Raw genomic sequence first — 17,296 nt, forward strand, 5'->3', positions numbered from 1 at the left:
GAAGGACACATCCACTAGTTCCATGTTTATATTTGAACTGTTTTGTTCACATTGAAAGGATGATATTGATAAAGCATTAAATGAACTTACTAATAGAAATGGGTGTTGCACACACATTGCTTTGGAAATCACAACCTCCTTAAACACTTAATAAGGCTTCATTTTGTGGTTGCTGCCTTTGCCAGTAAGAGGTCCTGCTGTATTTATGCTAGACCTTTGCTGTTGGTATACAGGCTTTCATTTTATCCATTTGTTTGCTTAAAAGGAAGCAGCTTTGTTGCTTTTTATGTAAGATCCTGCATCTGCTGCACACTGCTCTTACATCCAATAATTTATGGGCAGTGCACGATGATTAGTAGCCTGATTCCTGCCCGACTGCTTAAGTTTTCTGTCGTTGTGCATTTTAGTGGTATGTTTTTGCTTTTATGTTCCTGTTTTCTGAACTTTTTTTTTTTGAAGTCGTAGCCACTGAAGGTATCCGCCTATTGATGGAAATAATTGGGGAGCTGTGCATTTTAATGACTGTGCACCCCGTGCTGAGCAGGAGCAGCCGGATCAGAGTGAGCCTCCTCGCAGGCTGACTACTGTACATATGAAAGGATGCTGGGTCCGTGATCGTTGGAAACAGCCCATGAAAGCTTGAAGGATCCAGATGGAACAAACCGTTTTCTGAAGCCATGAATAATAACATAATATGAGTCATTGATTTCCGCTGTTACCTGTTAAGGCAAAGGAGGGGACCGCACGTCAACGGGAGTATGTTGCTTTGAAGGACCCGTGCGTGCAGAGATGGGACGGACTCCCACTTGACAGGCCCGTTTAATTAGTAGGTTCAGAATTAGGGCATACTCACAACCCACACACACACACACACACACACACACACACAAGCACTCTGCCCCCACACTGCATCCACTACAGCACCTCCATGACTACAAAAGGCAATTATGTCATCTTCCACTTAATGATGGCATGATGGAAGTGATCGATCGAAGGCTGCAGAGAGGGCGCTTGATAAGGCAACTGCCAGATTCTGTTGAATGCATCAGAAACACACCACAGCACAGCGCTGAATGCTGCGATCCATACTGAGCATCAATATTTCTGCTTTGGTCTCAGCTGAGAGGAAGAATGAATCTCGCTCAAAACACATGTAGTGGAAGTGTGGGCAAGTGTAAGATGAAATCTAATAACTCTACTGTCCATCTTCTGGCTGTCTGAGCGTATGGTAAAAAGTTTTCTTTGTCAAATGCAGTTTGTGCTCCTTTTTTTGTCAGTATGAAGAGTGTGAGAAGATTTGTTTTGAGAGAGCACAATAATGTCGAGGGTCCTTGAACAGCGATAGAAAGCAAAACTATTACTGAAACTATGTGAATGTTATTTCTTGCTTTTATTCCTATCAATCTAGCCGATAATACCTTATGACTCAGGTTAAAATCCCCTTGAGTTTCATTGATAGAGACCAAATATAATGATGGATAATATCTATCGATATAATAAAAACACTTTCCATGAAATTTGTAATCCTTGAGACTTTCATGATACCAAACCCTGTGGACAATGCTACTCATGGTGAATAGTGTATTTGGCAGTGTCCATCCATTGTGTTGATATTCTGGAATAACCTCTCCTTAAAGTGGCTTTCTCTGTTAGTGGTGGAGTCCACCACTCCTGCCTGGAATCACACAGGAAACAGTGACTGAGCGTTAAGTTACTGCTAATGTGAGTCACAAAATCTGTCACTCACATTAGCACTGACGAACTTGATCGTTCACTGCACAAAAAGACAGTTGTGTTTTTTTTGTTTTTTCTTGGGGGGGGGGCAATTAAAGTGGAGAGTCTCTGACCTTCCTCAGCACGATGACGCCCTCCTGCGTGCTCCTGTTGGTGACGATGTCGAACATGCCGGGGCCGTCGCTCCAGATGATCCTGTAGTCCATCTCTGCGTTCTCACCGATGTCGGCGTCCATGGCTCGGATCACTCCCAGCCCAGCCCCAAGGTCTTTGGACTCAGGCACTCTGAACTCGTAGAGGGCTGCAGAGGAAGAACAATTATATCTTTGTGATTCTGTGGATGTTGGTGGATCGGGGCATCATGGTCATGATGTTGACAGCAAAAACACTGGAGACAGAAAGGCTCAGGACTGAAAGCCAGTCTGACATTGAGTGTGTCAGCAGGGCCATGACAACCAAAATTATGTCCTTGGAGTTTCTTTTCATGTCCATTTCCATTTTTTCCCCACACAAAGAGGCAATTCATTTAACAGGAGTGCATCAATACTTCTATGAAGGTTTTATGATAATTAAAAGCCTGATCCAGAAGCATTAACGCCCTAAAACGCACCTCAAGATAATACACAACAAAACAACAAGGACACACCAGCCAAAAAAACAACCCAACAAACGTCACAACCTGAGCATTTTTTATGACCCCGTTAGTGAATAAAGACTGAGTCAGAGAGCAGGACTAGAAGAGAGCAGGTCAGGAAGAGAGTGAGCCAGAGCCAATCAGAGAGCAGCAACACAAGAGCCAGCCGGGGAGGGAGAGTGTGTGAAAAGAAGAAGCCGAGTGGGAGATTTAGTGCTGCAACATTTGTAGATCAGCTGTGGAGCAGACATTTCATATGCGGTAAAACATATTTCATTTCCAAAACAGACATTTGGCCTTTGAACAGAAGTTGCTACGAGCGTATTGACTCAGCTCTCGGAAGTTTAGGATGTGACATAAATTCTGGGCCAATTTGCTCAACATAAATTAATTGCTTCTTCTTCCTCTTCTCTTTTTTTCCCTTTTTATTTTGTGAGATGATTTCCTGGTTTGAGGCGGATGAATTGATGGCTGCCTGTCGGCCGCGGCGGCCCCGGCTGCATCTCGTATGCTTAAATAAATAGCTGGACTGCAGGAGGGAGCGGGCGTGATATACACACTGCCTGCGGAGACAAACAGCACTGACACACTAATAAAACATGCTGACAGTGTTTTGGCAACGCCTGAGTCGGCAGGTCGCCGTGACGCTGACACTTGCCTCCACACACACACACACACACACACACACACACACACACACACACACACACACACACACACACACACACAGTGAAAGTGACACACCAGGAGAAGGTTTCCCTAGGCTAACAGGTATTTAGCATTGGGTGGAAAAGAAGAGGCATCACTCCGGCAGACAACAATGATATCGCTTCCTGACACTCTACCTCCTCTGGGTGTCCCATTACAATATTTCTTTCGCTTTCTCCCTCTTTCAATCTCTCCCCACCCAGCCACCCCCCTCCATCACAGCCTGTCTCTGTGTCGTCTGCCTCACTCTTCCTCTTTCTTCCTCTATCTTCCCCTCCTGTCATCTCCTCCATCCCTGTCGTATCCATCTCCCTCCCTCCTCTCGCTGTTCATTCATTGGCGGTGAAGCTGAGATGACAGCGTCTGTCTCCCCATCGCCCACCCCTCCCTGTCCCCCACACAAGCTGCTGGTGGTGGTGGGGGTGTGAGTTCTGCCGTGGCGTGTTTACCCTGCGTTCGCGGCTGTACGCACACGTCGCCCACTGTACAGTTGGCACTCGCTGTTACTGAGGGGAAACACGGCAACACCGGTAATCTGTCAATCTGATCTGGCTGCCGTTTGCCACGTGCACCAGAGGAAGTGAGACTGGCGGGGGGGGGGGGGGGGTTGAGAGAAGAAAGGGAGACAATGTGTGAGACTGAAAGAGAGTATCGGGAGGGAGTAGAAGGGAAGGATTGATGATTGATGAGTGAGAGGGTAAAAAAAAAAAAGTGGGAAAAATCCACCAAGGACGGTTGGAGCACTAAACTGAGAACACTGGTTTTATGGAGTAAAAGGCAGCAAAGGAAAGACTTAATATCAGGAGATAGACAAAAGGAGGAGCAGAGGAGATAAAACCCAGTGAATGTACTCTCTTCATTTAATAGGGATTACAGGGATGATCTGATGCACTTTGCAGGACCCTTCGCTCTGTCATATGGCTCTATATTTAATTATTCACTGCCTTTAAGAGGCCTGCCTTAGTGGCACAAAACCCAGAGCTCCCTGCAATAATCCAAATTCATTCTGAAACTGACACCAGATGGGGGCTGCCTGCCTGGCAGCGGCTCGTACTGACGAGAGATTTTCATGGGCTGAGGATTGGTCAGTCCATGTGTGAGAGTGCGAGTGGTTTCCAGGAGGCTGTACTCACTCTTGGTGAAGCGTGGCGGGTTGTCGTTCACGTCGGAGAGAGTGATGCTGACTGTAGTGGTTCCTGAGAGGCCGCCCATCTGTCCGGCCATGTCTTTGGCCTGGATCACAACCTGGTAGTTTTCTTTGACTTCTCTGTCCATGCCAGGCAGGGCTGTCTTGATCAAGCCTGAGGAAAAATATTTACAGAGAGAAGTCATTGTAAAAGACCATCCATCCAATCAGTTTATTTAGATGAAGGGCTAAAGAAGGTGTTTCATTTTATTTATTTTTTTTAAATTAAAGAATGAGTCCATCACAGTTTAGTTTGCAAACTGGTGAAAATCTAGGAAACAAAAACAAACAATAGCACAAAAAAAAATCCCATTTACAGCACAGAACTCCGTTGTTTAACCACTTCTCGTTATTACTGTATTTACAGGTACTCTGGTGCACAATCAGCAGCTCATTTGTCCATTTTTCTCTTCACTTTTTATAACTGAAAGCATTTTCTGAGGAGTGCTCAGCACAACAGCACCTTCTGACCTCGTTGACCCTCCAGCTGTGGTCGCCAGTGTCATTTTGGAGCAGCAAACATGAACCTTTGGATGTGTGGGAACATAAAATCAGCAAGCGAACCTCAGTTTAAACCTGTGCTTTGCAAAAAATCTGTATTTTTAATGAAATCCATGAAAAAATGCAAACTGGTGATCTTATTTTATAATGTAGAGCTCCTTTCGAAAGTCATTCACTCTATTCTCATGCAAACATATGTACATAATATTGGATACAGCAATGTTAATTTTTCACTTTCGCTACAACAACATACAATCTATTATTTATCTAACCAGCGGGTGCAAACAGTCGCAATGTGCCTTAAGATTGTAAATGAAGATGAATGTATGTGCAATATAAACAATAAACCAACAGACAGTATGTACAGTGCATGTCACAGTATTAACAATAAACCAATACATAGTGTAGAGCTGAAACAATTAGAATAATACAACTGTATTTTGATAATGAATCAATTCAACATCCCTAATTAAAGCTTCTCTATTGTGAATATTTTCTGCTTTTCTCTGTTTATATAATTTATATATAACCTGAATATCTCCAGGTTTTCTTTAGAAAAACCAGACATTTACCTTGAACTCTGGGAGACTGAGGCAACATTTGTTACGGTTTTCTGGCTTTTTTAGACTGAAATTTTTACAAATTCATGAAAACAATAATCAGAGGATTCATATGCATGATGAAATGAATTGTTAGCTACACAGTACGTACAGTACGAGTGATGTCACTAGAGTAGAACATAAAGAGCACAGCTTCATTAAATCAAGCCTCCATGTGACATAAAACGAATGAACTGTTTCCACAGGTGGACTGAACATATCTAAAAAAAAACCCTGTGCTCACCTGAAAGATTTGGAGAAATAAGCCGCCTGCATCGGCTGCATTGAATTAATGATGTTTCATCTTTTAGATTTATGCATCTACGGGCCAGATAATTAAACCACTAAGAACATTTTATTACTGAAAGGTCAGGGTCTTGCTCAGTATGCGCGGCAGCATGGAGCTCAGTGGCCACCCAGGAGCACATTTTGGTGTCTGCGTTCTCATGATTTATCTGGTGAGTGGACCAAAGGGCCGGTCTACCAAAACCATAGCGCATTTCTTTAATTTCCTAAGTGTAGCATTCGCCTCCAAATGCATTCCTCATCATTTATCTCCTCTTTGGAATTAAGACTCTGTTAATGTTCAGCCTTTCAAGTGCCGTGCAGTTGCTTACTTCTCCACTCTGACATGTTAGATCTCTAATTTGGAGTCAGGACAGAGACCGAGTGAAGCGGTAATTGGCAGCACATTCAAAAGGTGTGCTCCATCTCCCATCAGAGCCGGTCTTAAATCCTGTCTGCTATTACACATTTGAAATTGAAGCTTCATGAAAGAGAAGCAGGTGGAGGGGGGGAGGAGAGAGAGAGAGAGAGAGACAGAAAGATGTAATAGAGTGGGAGAATAAAGGTGAAAAAAAACATTCACCCTAAATAAACTGCTTTGACAAACTTCACCACTTTCAGCCTGAATAGATGATTCATTGCATATCAAACAACAAGGGAGAGGGAGAGGCTGACGTGGCACATCACTCAGGCTCAGATCACGCTGGCCTACACTCTTCAAAAGGCCCTGCAACTTCTCCTTTTCTTCCTCCCATACATAACATGGCAAAAAAGGAAAAGCAGGCACAACGCAGCTCCCTATTTGCCCCCCCACCCCCACCCCACTTCCCCCTGACGATGTGCAATTTATCTCACGGACAACGCGCCATTAAAGAGAACGGCGATCGTTCAGGCGGCGGCGCAGGACAGGAAGCGAAACGTATAGCATCTTTAGAAAACAGCATCACGCTCGCTCTGTATCTCTGTCTACCTTTGTTATTGCTTAATGGCTACAATACATGCACACACGCAGAGGAGGAGAGGGGAAACAAATCCTGCTTATAATGTGATGTCCAGGCATGTCTTTTTGTAAGAGGGGATGTCAGCTTACATACCACATGTGGGATAAACCATATTACTGTTAATCCCTCCGCTAATCTGCAAATGGCTTTTTTTTTTTTTTTTTGTCGTTTCCCTTTTGTTTAAGCAAAAAAAGACACGAGCGGGATGTGTTCCAAAGCGCACATTAATGAAAATTAAACTAGCGAGCGGCTAGATTTTGGGGTTGGTGATTTGCCACTCTCTCTACTATAAATCCTCCCTCGCCCGTCAGCCTGCCAGCGGAGGCTGGACGTGTTGGTATTTTTGGTTCAGTTAAAGGAAAAGTTCCTGCTTTCCAGGAGTTATTTTGTGATAAATTGTTTTAATTTACTTTCCTGGTAAAGCCCAGCTTGCCTCCTCTATTTCTGCTCCAGTTAGTGATTTGTTGTGTTTCCCAGAATGGCCACCTCCAGACAAAGGGTGTAAACTTGTTACGTTCAGCTGCAGGTTACATATGTAGGTGCAGAGTGCAGCGGCGGTGGCATTGTTAGAGCAGGAGGACAAGAGGTTTTCCACTGAAGGACGACTGAGGAGTTGTGCATATTAGTCAGAAAACAGCAGTCTTTGGGGCTGCAGTGCACACTGGTCTTTTCTGTGTTGCTTTTGTTGTTGTTTTTTTTAAGATACAGGCATTTCATTTCCTGAACATGTTAAACACAAGTAAAAAAAAATCTTCTTTTAAGAAAATAGCTTTTTAGGACTCAGCTAAACACAGACATGACGTCACATTGTCAGCGTTTCAAAGGAAAAACAACAAAATGGAGGTAGTAATACAAAGTACACCATCAACAGCTGCGTATTGACTGTGTGCGAGAGTTTCCCCCGGTGGGTTTCACATTTAATTCCACACTGACCGGTGTCTGGGTCCACGGAGAAGTATGGCTGGCCCTCCAGGATGCTGTACACCACCTTGGCGCTGTTCCCATACGTGGCGTCGTCTGCATCTGTGGCTGTCACCTGAATTACCGAGGTGCCTGGAGGGGGGAGGGGACAAGATTCATGACAATGATTTAGATCAACTCTTCAATACTGCTGAAAATTGCCTGCTGGATAATTGGTTAAGCTGATGCACCTTCTGATGAGGTGTCGGATCCTCTTCTAATCATGCTCATGCAGAATGTGACTGATCATTTCTGTCCCTTTGCATTACCCAAACCAATCTTTATTCCTCAGGCACTTATACCCTTATACATGATTGATTTTCTCGGGTAATCAATAAGTCCTAATGTATTTTTCTAAGTATATCTCTCTAAGCATACAAGCGGCACCAATACCAGCTCTCTACAAACCCCAAGAAGCCTATTAGTGCATCCACATATCTGGAGTGTCTAAGAAGCCAAATATCTGATAGCAGGCGAATGACTGTGATCCATTTTCTCTTCCAGAGAGGCAGAGGCCCTATTTCAGCAGAACAAAGGGAAGCGGTTAGCCAAGTGCTACCTCCCAAATGGCGCCTTGCAGGGCCAAGTGTTGCCTCATTACATGCAGAAGAAAATTAATTGAGTAGAAATATTTAATGGCAAAGTGGTATAAATATAGAATTGTGCAATACAATGAGATAACGACCTCATGAAACTTCCCTAATTTGATGTCAGTCGAGATCTGAGAGGATGAGAGGAGAGTTTCCTTCTTTTAAAATCAATGTCATTTCTATGGATGGAGGATGCTGTAGAAATTAAAAAAAAGGCAGAGAGAGGAAGACCACGGCTGTCTGATTTGGTGTAAGTGACAGTCCGGGAGGATTCTTTGGCAAGTTCACCGAACCTTGATCGCTAATACCTTTAACTAGGGAATTAGACTCAAAGAGGCTTTTCTGACATGGCGGCTTTTAGAAAATATCACTGATCCACATCAGCCATCTCATCGCCGACTTTAAGCTTTTGAGAGAAGAATCTTCTGACAAACAAGCCAGGAATAATCACAGTTTTTGTGCAGGCGGGGTAAATTACCTTGACTGTAATCATTCAGTTGTCAAAGGAGGGGCGCATCAGAGTCGTCCCTGACTGAGAGTCCGGGAGAAGAATGTCAGAGCCGTGAGACTATAATAAAACTCAAAGTGTATGTCACATTTAAAGGGGCAGTGTTTCGACGCAGTCACTTGTGAACACATGCTCTGCCAAGCAGTGACATCACACCTCAGTTGTTGCCATGGGCACCTGTGCTGCCCTTAGATAAGTGCCGGCCTCTCTCTTGGGGTTGCTGAACCAAGTGACGACTCTGTCACATGTCGGGGCTGCAAGACCGATCTCCCTCAGTCCCCGAAGCACCACAGCAGCAGCAGCAGCAGAACAGAGAGTTCACTCCATGTTTTCATGCAAGTATTGATTAGGAGCCTTTTTATATTGTTTATCTATATTCATGAGGCCAGTGTGTACTTTTAGACATGGAGTGAGAGCCAGAGTGCATGGTGAATTAAAGTTTAATTTGGTGCTGAATGACAAGAACAAATGATAATACGAAAACTGGTGCTGTCTCAGAAACTGGCACTCCAGAAATAGAATCCGCAATTATTCACTGTGATGACACAGCTGACAATGCTGGTAATTAAATTAAATACTGTTTTAATAAGATGCAATGCTGTATTTAAGAGATTATCTGCACCAGTGCTGTAACCATCACACAGACGCTTTACCTTGTTTGTTCTCTGGTCAGAAAACAGCTCCCGGTCTTTCTCGTTTAATTAGTCAGGCCCTCTTTGTTGAGTCGGCATCATTATTATGATTGATAAAGTCCCATTGATCCAGTAAGACTGGCAACTCTATCCCATTTGAATCATAAGCCTTTTAATCCAGACCCTCACACACACACACACACACACACACACACACACACACACACAGACACACACACACACACACACACACACACACACACACCTTAATTTGTGTAAACACTTGATTATTGTCCGTATTAAGATCAATAAATATGGTTTTAAATGATGAAAACAATTCGCTTTGCCAGCTGTACACACTCCAAAACAACTATGTCTTATTTGTTTTTTACTTCTTTATCATTTATCTCATTAGAATTACTGTTATTTATTGGTTGATTTGCTTTTTGTTTGCTTTTCTAATCTATTTACCTCGACTTTTCCTCTGTGGCAGAAGAATCTGAGGGATGGGAGGTGGTCTGTGCAGCTACGAGGGTCTCGTGAGTGCGGGGCAGCACAGGGGGCATCAGATGCTTTAAATACTTTATGATTTATGCTTAGTTTTAGATAAAACATTTACATGTAAACAAAGGGAAACAAAAGGAAACATTTAAAGAGCAGCCTTTAGGTTGACATCCTGAGATTATCAAAACTAAAAAAAGAAATCAATAATTACTCTGCAGCGACATTTGGAGTGACCTTTATGAGGCAGTTTCAGTAAAAAAAGAAGTTTTGTCTCTTCTGACGAAGACCATGGGAAGCCGATGAAAGCAAGTAAGTGGACCTTGAAAGGGGATGAGCTTTTATACTCAATCACGTTGATGTTCACTGCCATTACAATAACCACTGCTCCATTGTTGAGCATAACATCCGTGGACTTCCGTAACAAAGTGACACTACATACCAGGGATATTTTTGGCGGGAACTTACCAATGTCGGACATTTCTGGGACTCGGGCCATGTACGGGTCCTTGGTGAATCGCGGCTCGTTGTCGTTGATGTCGTGGATCTTGATGATGAACTCGGAGTCGCCCTCCAGCGCCTCGTTGGTGAAGCGGTTGACGGCTTTGGCGTGGAGGATGTAGTAGGCCTTCTCCTCCCTGTCCAGCCTCTTGGTGGCGTGGATGTCCCCCGACTTCTCGTCTATCTTGAAGAGGGTCCCCGCCCCCTCCCCGGTGAGGACGTACCTCACGCTTCCGTCTCCTCGGTCTGAATCTGAATGAAGCTGTTGGGTAAAAAAAGAAAAAAAGAAAGATAATAATATGGATCCCTGCAGCACCAAAACAACAATTTCAAGCAACAGTTTGTGGTGTTTTCATTTTAATAAATTCCCACTTTGCTGCTCTCTATTGCTAATTGTTATAGCACAACAGTGATTCAAACCCAGTTCATGAAAGCTTTCACATTTGCTTAATTTGCTCTTATGAACACTTTCCAGCGAGAAACCTACAGTAGTTAGCATGAGCAGAAGGAGCCACAGTGAACACAAGATTAACCTACATTGAAAAACAGCGTTGGCTACTCTTTGATTGACAGGTGATCTCTGAGAAGTGGAGTGTATAAACACATCCCAGAGAGAAGCACTTTGCACCATAGATCGTAACCAAATCAGTTTTCAAAGAGGAATCACAGTTTTCCACTTTACTATTTCTGCAGCACTGTGCACACATCAGTGGTCGGACCAATCTGGGCCTTGGCAGAAAGACACTGACAGCTTTGATAAGTGCATTTGGTGTTATTCAACAGATTCATATCATCTTTAGTAAACTGTCGGCAACGATACACATCCGTGGCTTCACCTCATCCCGGCGATACTCACATCCTGCCAAGAACAAAACACACACAGCCCGAGCGTTTAAAATGCTGCATGTACTGCCATTGTTACATGCAGGTTGTCATTGCGCCTTTTACCTCAGGGCCGCGGTGGCATTTTCACTGTGCTGTAAAACAGAATGCCAGTGGGTCGAAGTCTGAAGTACCAGCGTGAGTGTGCGCACGTCTGCCGCCGCCACCGCTGCCGCCTGCCAATCCCTGATGGATCAGCAACATGACCAACATGCCAGAGGACCATGAGAGTCCACTTCTCTGCCGAGCTGCTCGTTATTATTTGTTCTCTCCCTCTCTATCTGCTGTTTAATTTTTTTTTTCTGCATGAATAGCAGCTTAGCATGCTCTGACATTTTAATTCCGCCGCCAAATCCCCCTCCCCCCAACATATTTATCTCAGAGAACTCATCAAAAGCTTGTCCAGTCATTTCCCCTCCCACTGATTCCCTGACTACTTCCCATTCCCCTGCTTTAATAACCAAGGACATGGTAATAATTGCAGGGCGAGGTAAAGGGCAAAAGGAGAGCACATGTTTGCAGACATGGGCAAACATGTCAGGCACAAAATGAGGCAAATGCCATCTGAATGTTTTCCACAGATAAGTGGATGCTAAGACGTAACTCTGAGGTCTGTAACTGACACCTCGTTAACTCAACTGAGCCGGCAACATTTGATTTTGACGGTTTGAATGCATGTTTTTCCTCTGAGCTGGAGTTCTTTTTTTTGTTTTTTTTGTTATGTCTACAAGCGTTCTTGGCTCTGCCGGTGGACAGACTGAGGGGGGATATTGTGCGTTTCAGCTGGGTCACGTGGGAGCACATTGCAAAATCTCCCTTCTCATCATATATTAAAAAGCTTTTCATCCCAGGTGCTCGGAAGCTTTACTAATTCATGCTGTTTTATCAGGGCAAAGCTGGCACATGTGAGATGAACAGCTTTGTGGATTAGCATCTTTAACACTATTTTGTTCGCCTGCTTGGATGCTGGTAAAAATGACTGTTTTCATTCCTTTCTCTGTCGAACAGAGCCAGTCGAGTGTGTTGCTGAATTTTAGCATCTTCGGATTAGGATCTAGAGTCGAGCACTGTTTCATTCACCCACTTGAATTCTGGTCAAAACAACTCTTGCTTTTTCTTTTTTCTTTTTATTCTCCCTGTCTAACCAAGCCAGGAGAATCTCCTGCAGAATTTTATTTGTTTTCTGTTCTGCTTTACAGTACATGCTCCCAAATAGAGAATCTGGCCGAAAACAATCCACTTCAAAATTATTATCTTCCTCCTGCTGTTATAGCTGCAATGTCCTTTTCTATGATTGTCTATCAAGCTGCCTATCTCTGCCGGCACGACAATTCAGTTAATAACTGTTGAGTCCTCTCCTTTCGGCTGAGATGGGAGATAGACAGTGTGACATACGCTGTGTCGGCTGTCATTTCTATGGAAACGGAGAGATCTTGTGGTTCTGAAGAGTTCCTCCTCGCTCCCCTGAAGGATATTACAAGGCAGCTCTGAGTATCGAACTCCAGCGGCTGCTGCAGTGACCCCATCCCTCCCAGTTGCCCACCTTGCTGGTGAGGAGAATTTACTGCTGCCCTTCTACTCAAATTAAGAGGGGAAAAAAAAAACACCTCTCCCAGAAATCAATGTGGCAGCCCAACGTGCATTCACAATGGCCCTTTGATCAATTTATATCGAAAATACAATTAAACTGTCACAGGGTGAGAAAAGAAAGCCACATGTGCATTCGGTATGGTCACCAAGAAGCCCGGGCACATCAATAGCAAGGCTTTTCTCCTCTAACCTCCTACGGTACCAAATCGTAAAAAAGGCAGAGAGCATGACGCTATATCCATTAACACTGAGACTTTTGGTCTTTTCAAGAAACAGAAGGACATTAAAAAAAAAAAAGAAAAAAAAAAGCTCTCCATATTATCCAATTATTCTGTCTGCAAAAAAGGACACATTTTTACAGAATAGACTGACATTTAGGGGAATATTTTCTTTCTTGCAGAGTGTCAGATGAGAAGATTGATATCACTTTCATGTCTGTCTGGAAAATATAAGGCTACAGTCAGCAGCTAGTTAGCTTAGCTTAGCTTAGCCCAGAAGTTGTTTTAGTACACACTGCATTGGGTAAGAGGTGCTGGCAGATACATTTCCAGTACAGACATGAGAGTGGTGTTGATCTTCTCCCCAGTTATTGGTCCAGATGTGGAAATAGTATCTGACAATCATGCTGCATCTGGGCCCGATTCGGCCTGTAAAACTGGGCGTATACTGGGCCAGAGGAACAAGCACGTGGTGCGAATATGGGCTGGATTTATTTTGCTATCTGGGTCATAAACCTCTTTGAAAACAAATAAGTCAAACTACTCCTTTAAAACAATTTCAACCTGTATCACCTGTATTTGCCATTTTGCAAAAAAAAAAATTTAATGGTGTCTGTGTAATGAGAGAAAAAAAAGAACAAGGAAAGATGCTGTACTCAAATGAATAAAAATTCAACTTAATTTCAGAGAAAACTTGAAACGAGTTGATTTGCATTGAAAACAGGTTGAAATATTCTCCCATGCTTTGAGAAAATAAGGCATTAAGAGACTCAATAACAGACATAACTGACTTGACAAAAATATTCCTCTGCTGTGAATCAGTTGTAAAGCAAACTATTAAGCATTCACGTAAACCATTATACCATCAATGAAACGCTATATATTTCAAAACCTTCCACTCAATTAGCCTTCTCTGCTGAGTGATACCATAATATTTCACATGGTTGGCAATTTTTCACAGTGGAAAATATTTATTTCTTTTCCTACATGCTTCATCTTCCAGTCTGAAGTGGGCTGAGAAGTGAAGTGGTACTCATCAGACATCTGTGCGTGAGAACTTATGAGCGAGCCGTCTTTGTTTGTGAAATTAATCAGCTTCAAGTGCAGCAAATGTTAGTGCAGGCTCGATCTGGCCGCCATTTGTGCTTCACTCAAGTTAGGCCAAAAAGATGGCACTGGAAATGGGCTGCTTAGGGCAATTAGCCAGTTAGCCTTTAAGGCCTTGTGTCCTGGCCTGTCGAGAACTGGCTGCCTTCTATGTAGCCAGATGGTAGCCTCAGACTGTGCACAAAAATAGCCTATCAAATGTCTGATGATGTGTAAAGTTGAGACATGCGGTCAAGAGCTGCAGAGAGTTAAAGGTGAAATGTCAGTTACCATACATTTCTCTCTTGTGGACATGTTTTGTTCTGTGTCCCATGCATAATTTACAGCGTGCTACCCTTTAATTACGGACAATTCTCTACTGTTTGTATTTACTTTGCTACAGGGCCGAGGCTACAAATCAGGACACCGAGGTCACGTCCTCACTGTTGTTTCAGAGGATTTAGGGGGTTTTAACAACCTGAGATGGTGTTTACACTCCACAGTTATTCACAAGTTACATTTGATGTCTTTTTTTTAAAGGTTTTTAGACTCAGTATCTGCACATTTCACAGTTTTTTACACTGTAAAAATCTTTTAAAGTCATGATTTTTCTTAAATTGTAAAACAACAAACTGCTGGTGTAGAAAGAATATTTCAAGAATTTTCTTGACTCAAGTTCGAGTTGTCTTGACTCTAGTGCAGCAAACTGCACGTATTTACGTTTTTTTATAAATACAGGAAAATTCTTCAGCTATTTCTACTGTAAACACATTGAAAATATAATTTTCAACCTTTCAACCTTTTGCTTTTTTTCAAAAACTGCAAGATTTTAGTGGTTAATTTATGAAGAAATGACTCAATAACATTGGGATTTTTTTTAAAGTGTGGACAAAAATAAACTAAATAAACACCATTAAGACCACTATATAGGCTGAAGTACTGAAAATATTATTAAATGACAATTTACAATAGTCTGAATTTTTTTGTTTGTTTGTTTTTGGGTCAAAAATGTATTCACAGGTGGTGGGGCTGCATGGGTGAATTTGGACTCCTGACCTCAGGCTAAAATCCTGGCTACGGCCCTGCTTCACTGTCATAGCCACTCCCCCCTCATTTGAAAACAATGTGGCCGACTAAATACTGAAATGCAGAGGAAAAGCCTGAACGTTTGATGATAGAAAATCAATTAATCTCACCCTGACAAAACCAACAGGTGTCTGAAACAGCAGCAGGCAGGTGACAGCATTGAGACGATTGCGAGGTGCCGTGGCAGTGTTGGTGTATCTCTCTGAGACATCGCCTCGCCCCTGCCACACTGTCAGACAGATGTTTGCCGGGCCTCGTCGCAGCATGACCTCATCACACCCTTTTCCTCCGCCGCTCAAGCTGTGAAGGAGGGGAGCATAATTGAAGTCGCCCCCTCCCAGTGCACAAGCGGGAACTTATTGCCTAATCAACAAACACGGCCGATGTGTGCTCCAGGTCGCCGCTGGGGACCACAGGGGTTGCCATGGCACGGGTACAGCCAGGCCTGCACCATATTGCAAACTCCATGCCTCTCTGCCAAGGTGAGCAGCTGGTAATGGGGGAGCATGAACAGAGACCAAAAAAAAAAAATCACCCCATCCCCCCACAAACAAACACACAAAACCCTGCACCTTTCCACTCCGCTGCCATAAGATGCTTGAGTCTTTCCCCCAGGATGCCTCAGCCGCTGAGTCGTACAGGACTGGGAAGCATATTATGTCTGTGTTCATCTGCCTTTCTCTCTTTCTTCTGATTTCCAGCCCATTACTGGAGGCTAGTGTTTGCAGGCATGTGCGTTTGTGTGCACGCTGGTGTGTTTGTTCACATACAGAGAACACAGCTCACTTGCTGGGGACTATGTTGAGGAGTCTACCCACCAGGCCCAGAACCACTGGGGCCTATCAGGGGCTGTAAATACTTTATGAGATATGATAGTGCAGCACAAACACTCCTCAACCACAGGCCATTAACCATTTTCAGTGGATATGTGCCCTTTGGTAAAGTAAGAAATAATGAAATAAACAAACATTCTCTTCCCCCAGTGACAGCCCAGGCCCTCCGAGGCCTGTATGCAGCTTGCCTGCTAATGAGAGGCAGTGTACGTTTCCCCTCCTGCAGGAAAAAAAAAAAAGAAAAGAAAAAAAAATCATTGGCCAATACAGCAAGATTAGCAAGATTAGCAGCCAACCAGCTCCGCAACAAGACACTGCCTGAGTCTCCTTTTCCCTCTCGTCTCAATCGCTTCTCTTAATTCCTTCCTGTTCCAACTGCTTTTGTTACGCTTGTTCAGGAAAGATTGCAATTTGATTTGTTAGCTCTTCACAACTCGATAAAGCCGTCGTAAAAAAAAAGAAAAGAAAAAAAGAAAAAGAAAAGCAATAGGGAGAGTGTGAGTTTACCAAATAACTGGAGACAGGATGCTGTAATTCAAGTGCAGTTTCATCATTCCATCTTTTACTGTGTGTCAAGAGCTGCTCCCTTGTTTATAATAACATGCCATTGTGTTATTTCCAATTCATTTTTTCAGCACAAACAAAAGTGGTTTTGTTCCATGCTGTGCTCACTGGCTGCCACGATGTCACTTGCAATGACAAAAACCCCTCTCTTTTGTGTTGCTCACAGTTTTTTTTTTTTTTCTTCCTCTTCTTTCAGGCCCACTACATTGTGAAAATATGGCCTCCACCTGAGGATACAGATGCAGATGGTTGTTCTCCATGTGTTCAACTCAAAAGCTATTCATTCCCTTTAGGGCGTAATTCATCACTTGTACTTTATCTAGCAATTAACAAACAGTAATTGCAATCAGATAAGATCTACGTACTGCAGTCCTATGTGACAACTGGCTAGTGAGCCGACAATGAGGGAGAGCGCCCAGCTGCATGTACTTTGGGGAAACAACAAGCGCTCGGAGTCATGATTAAGTGTGGTACTCAAAGGTTGATGCCTTAATGGCGTCTTCAGGAGACGGGCTCTTAGGCTGCAGCCCCTGGCTTTCTAAGTGTACACCGCACTCAGATAATCCATTCTTCTTTTGCTATTAGTCCTTTTACAACCTAAAAGGACGAGTGGCACATCAATCACCACTCTCTAAAGACAAAGTGGTTTGATCATGCTTCGTACTTACTTTTGATCTTCATTCTCTGTGTTTTTTTT

General features: G+C 43.3%; 1 protein-coding gene across 1 annotated transcript in view; it reads right to left on the reverse strand.

Moving 5' to 3' along the window:
• The window catches only part of LOC139625046 (cadherin-10-like), a 53,125-nt gene that overhangs the window by 12,754 nt on the left and 23,075 nt on the right, over positions 1-17,296 (reverse strand). Inside the window, exons 3-6 of the mRNA XM_071484629.1 lie at positions 10,308-10,602; positions 7,582-7,701; positions 4,210-4,377; positions 1,848-2,035 (exon numbers count right to left, since the gene is read on the reverse strand). Coding sequence (XP_071340730.1) covers positions 1,848-2,035; positions 4,210-4,377; positions 7,582-7,701; positions 10,308-10,602 — 771 coding nt within the window. The remainder of the gene's footprint in view (positions 1-1,847; positions 2,036-4,209; positions 4,378-7,581; positions 7,702-10,307; positions 10,603-17,296) is intronic.

Source organism: Trachinotus anak, unplaced genomic scaffold, assembly GCF_046630095.1.
Source record: "Trachinotus anak isolate AG129_WGS33_773 ecotype Australia unplaced genomic scaffold, CSIRO_AGI_Tana_v1 ptg000009l, whole genome shotgun sequence".
NCBI classification, from domain to species: Eukaryota; Metazoa; Chordata; class Actinopteri; order Carangiformes; family Carangidae; genus Trachinotus; species Trachinotus anak.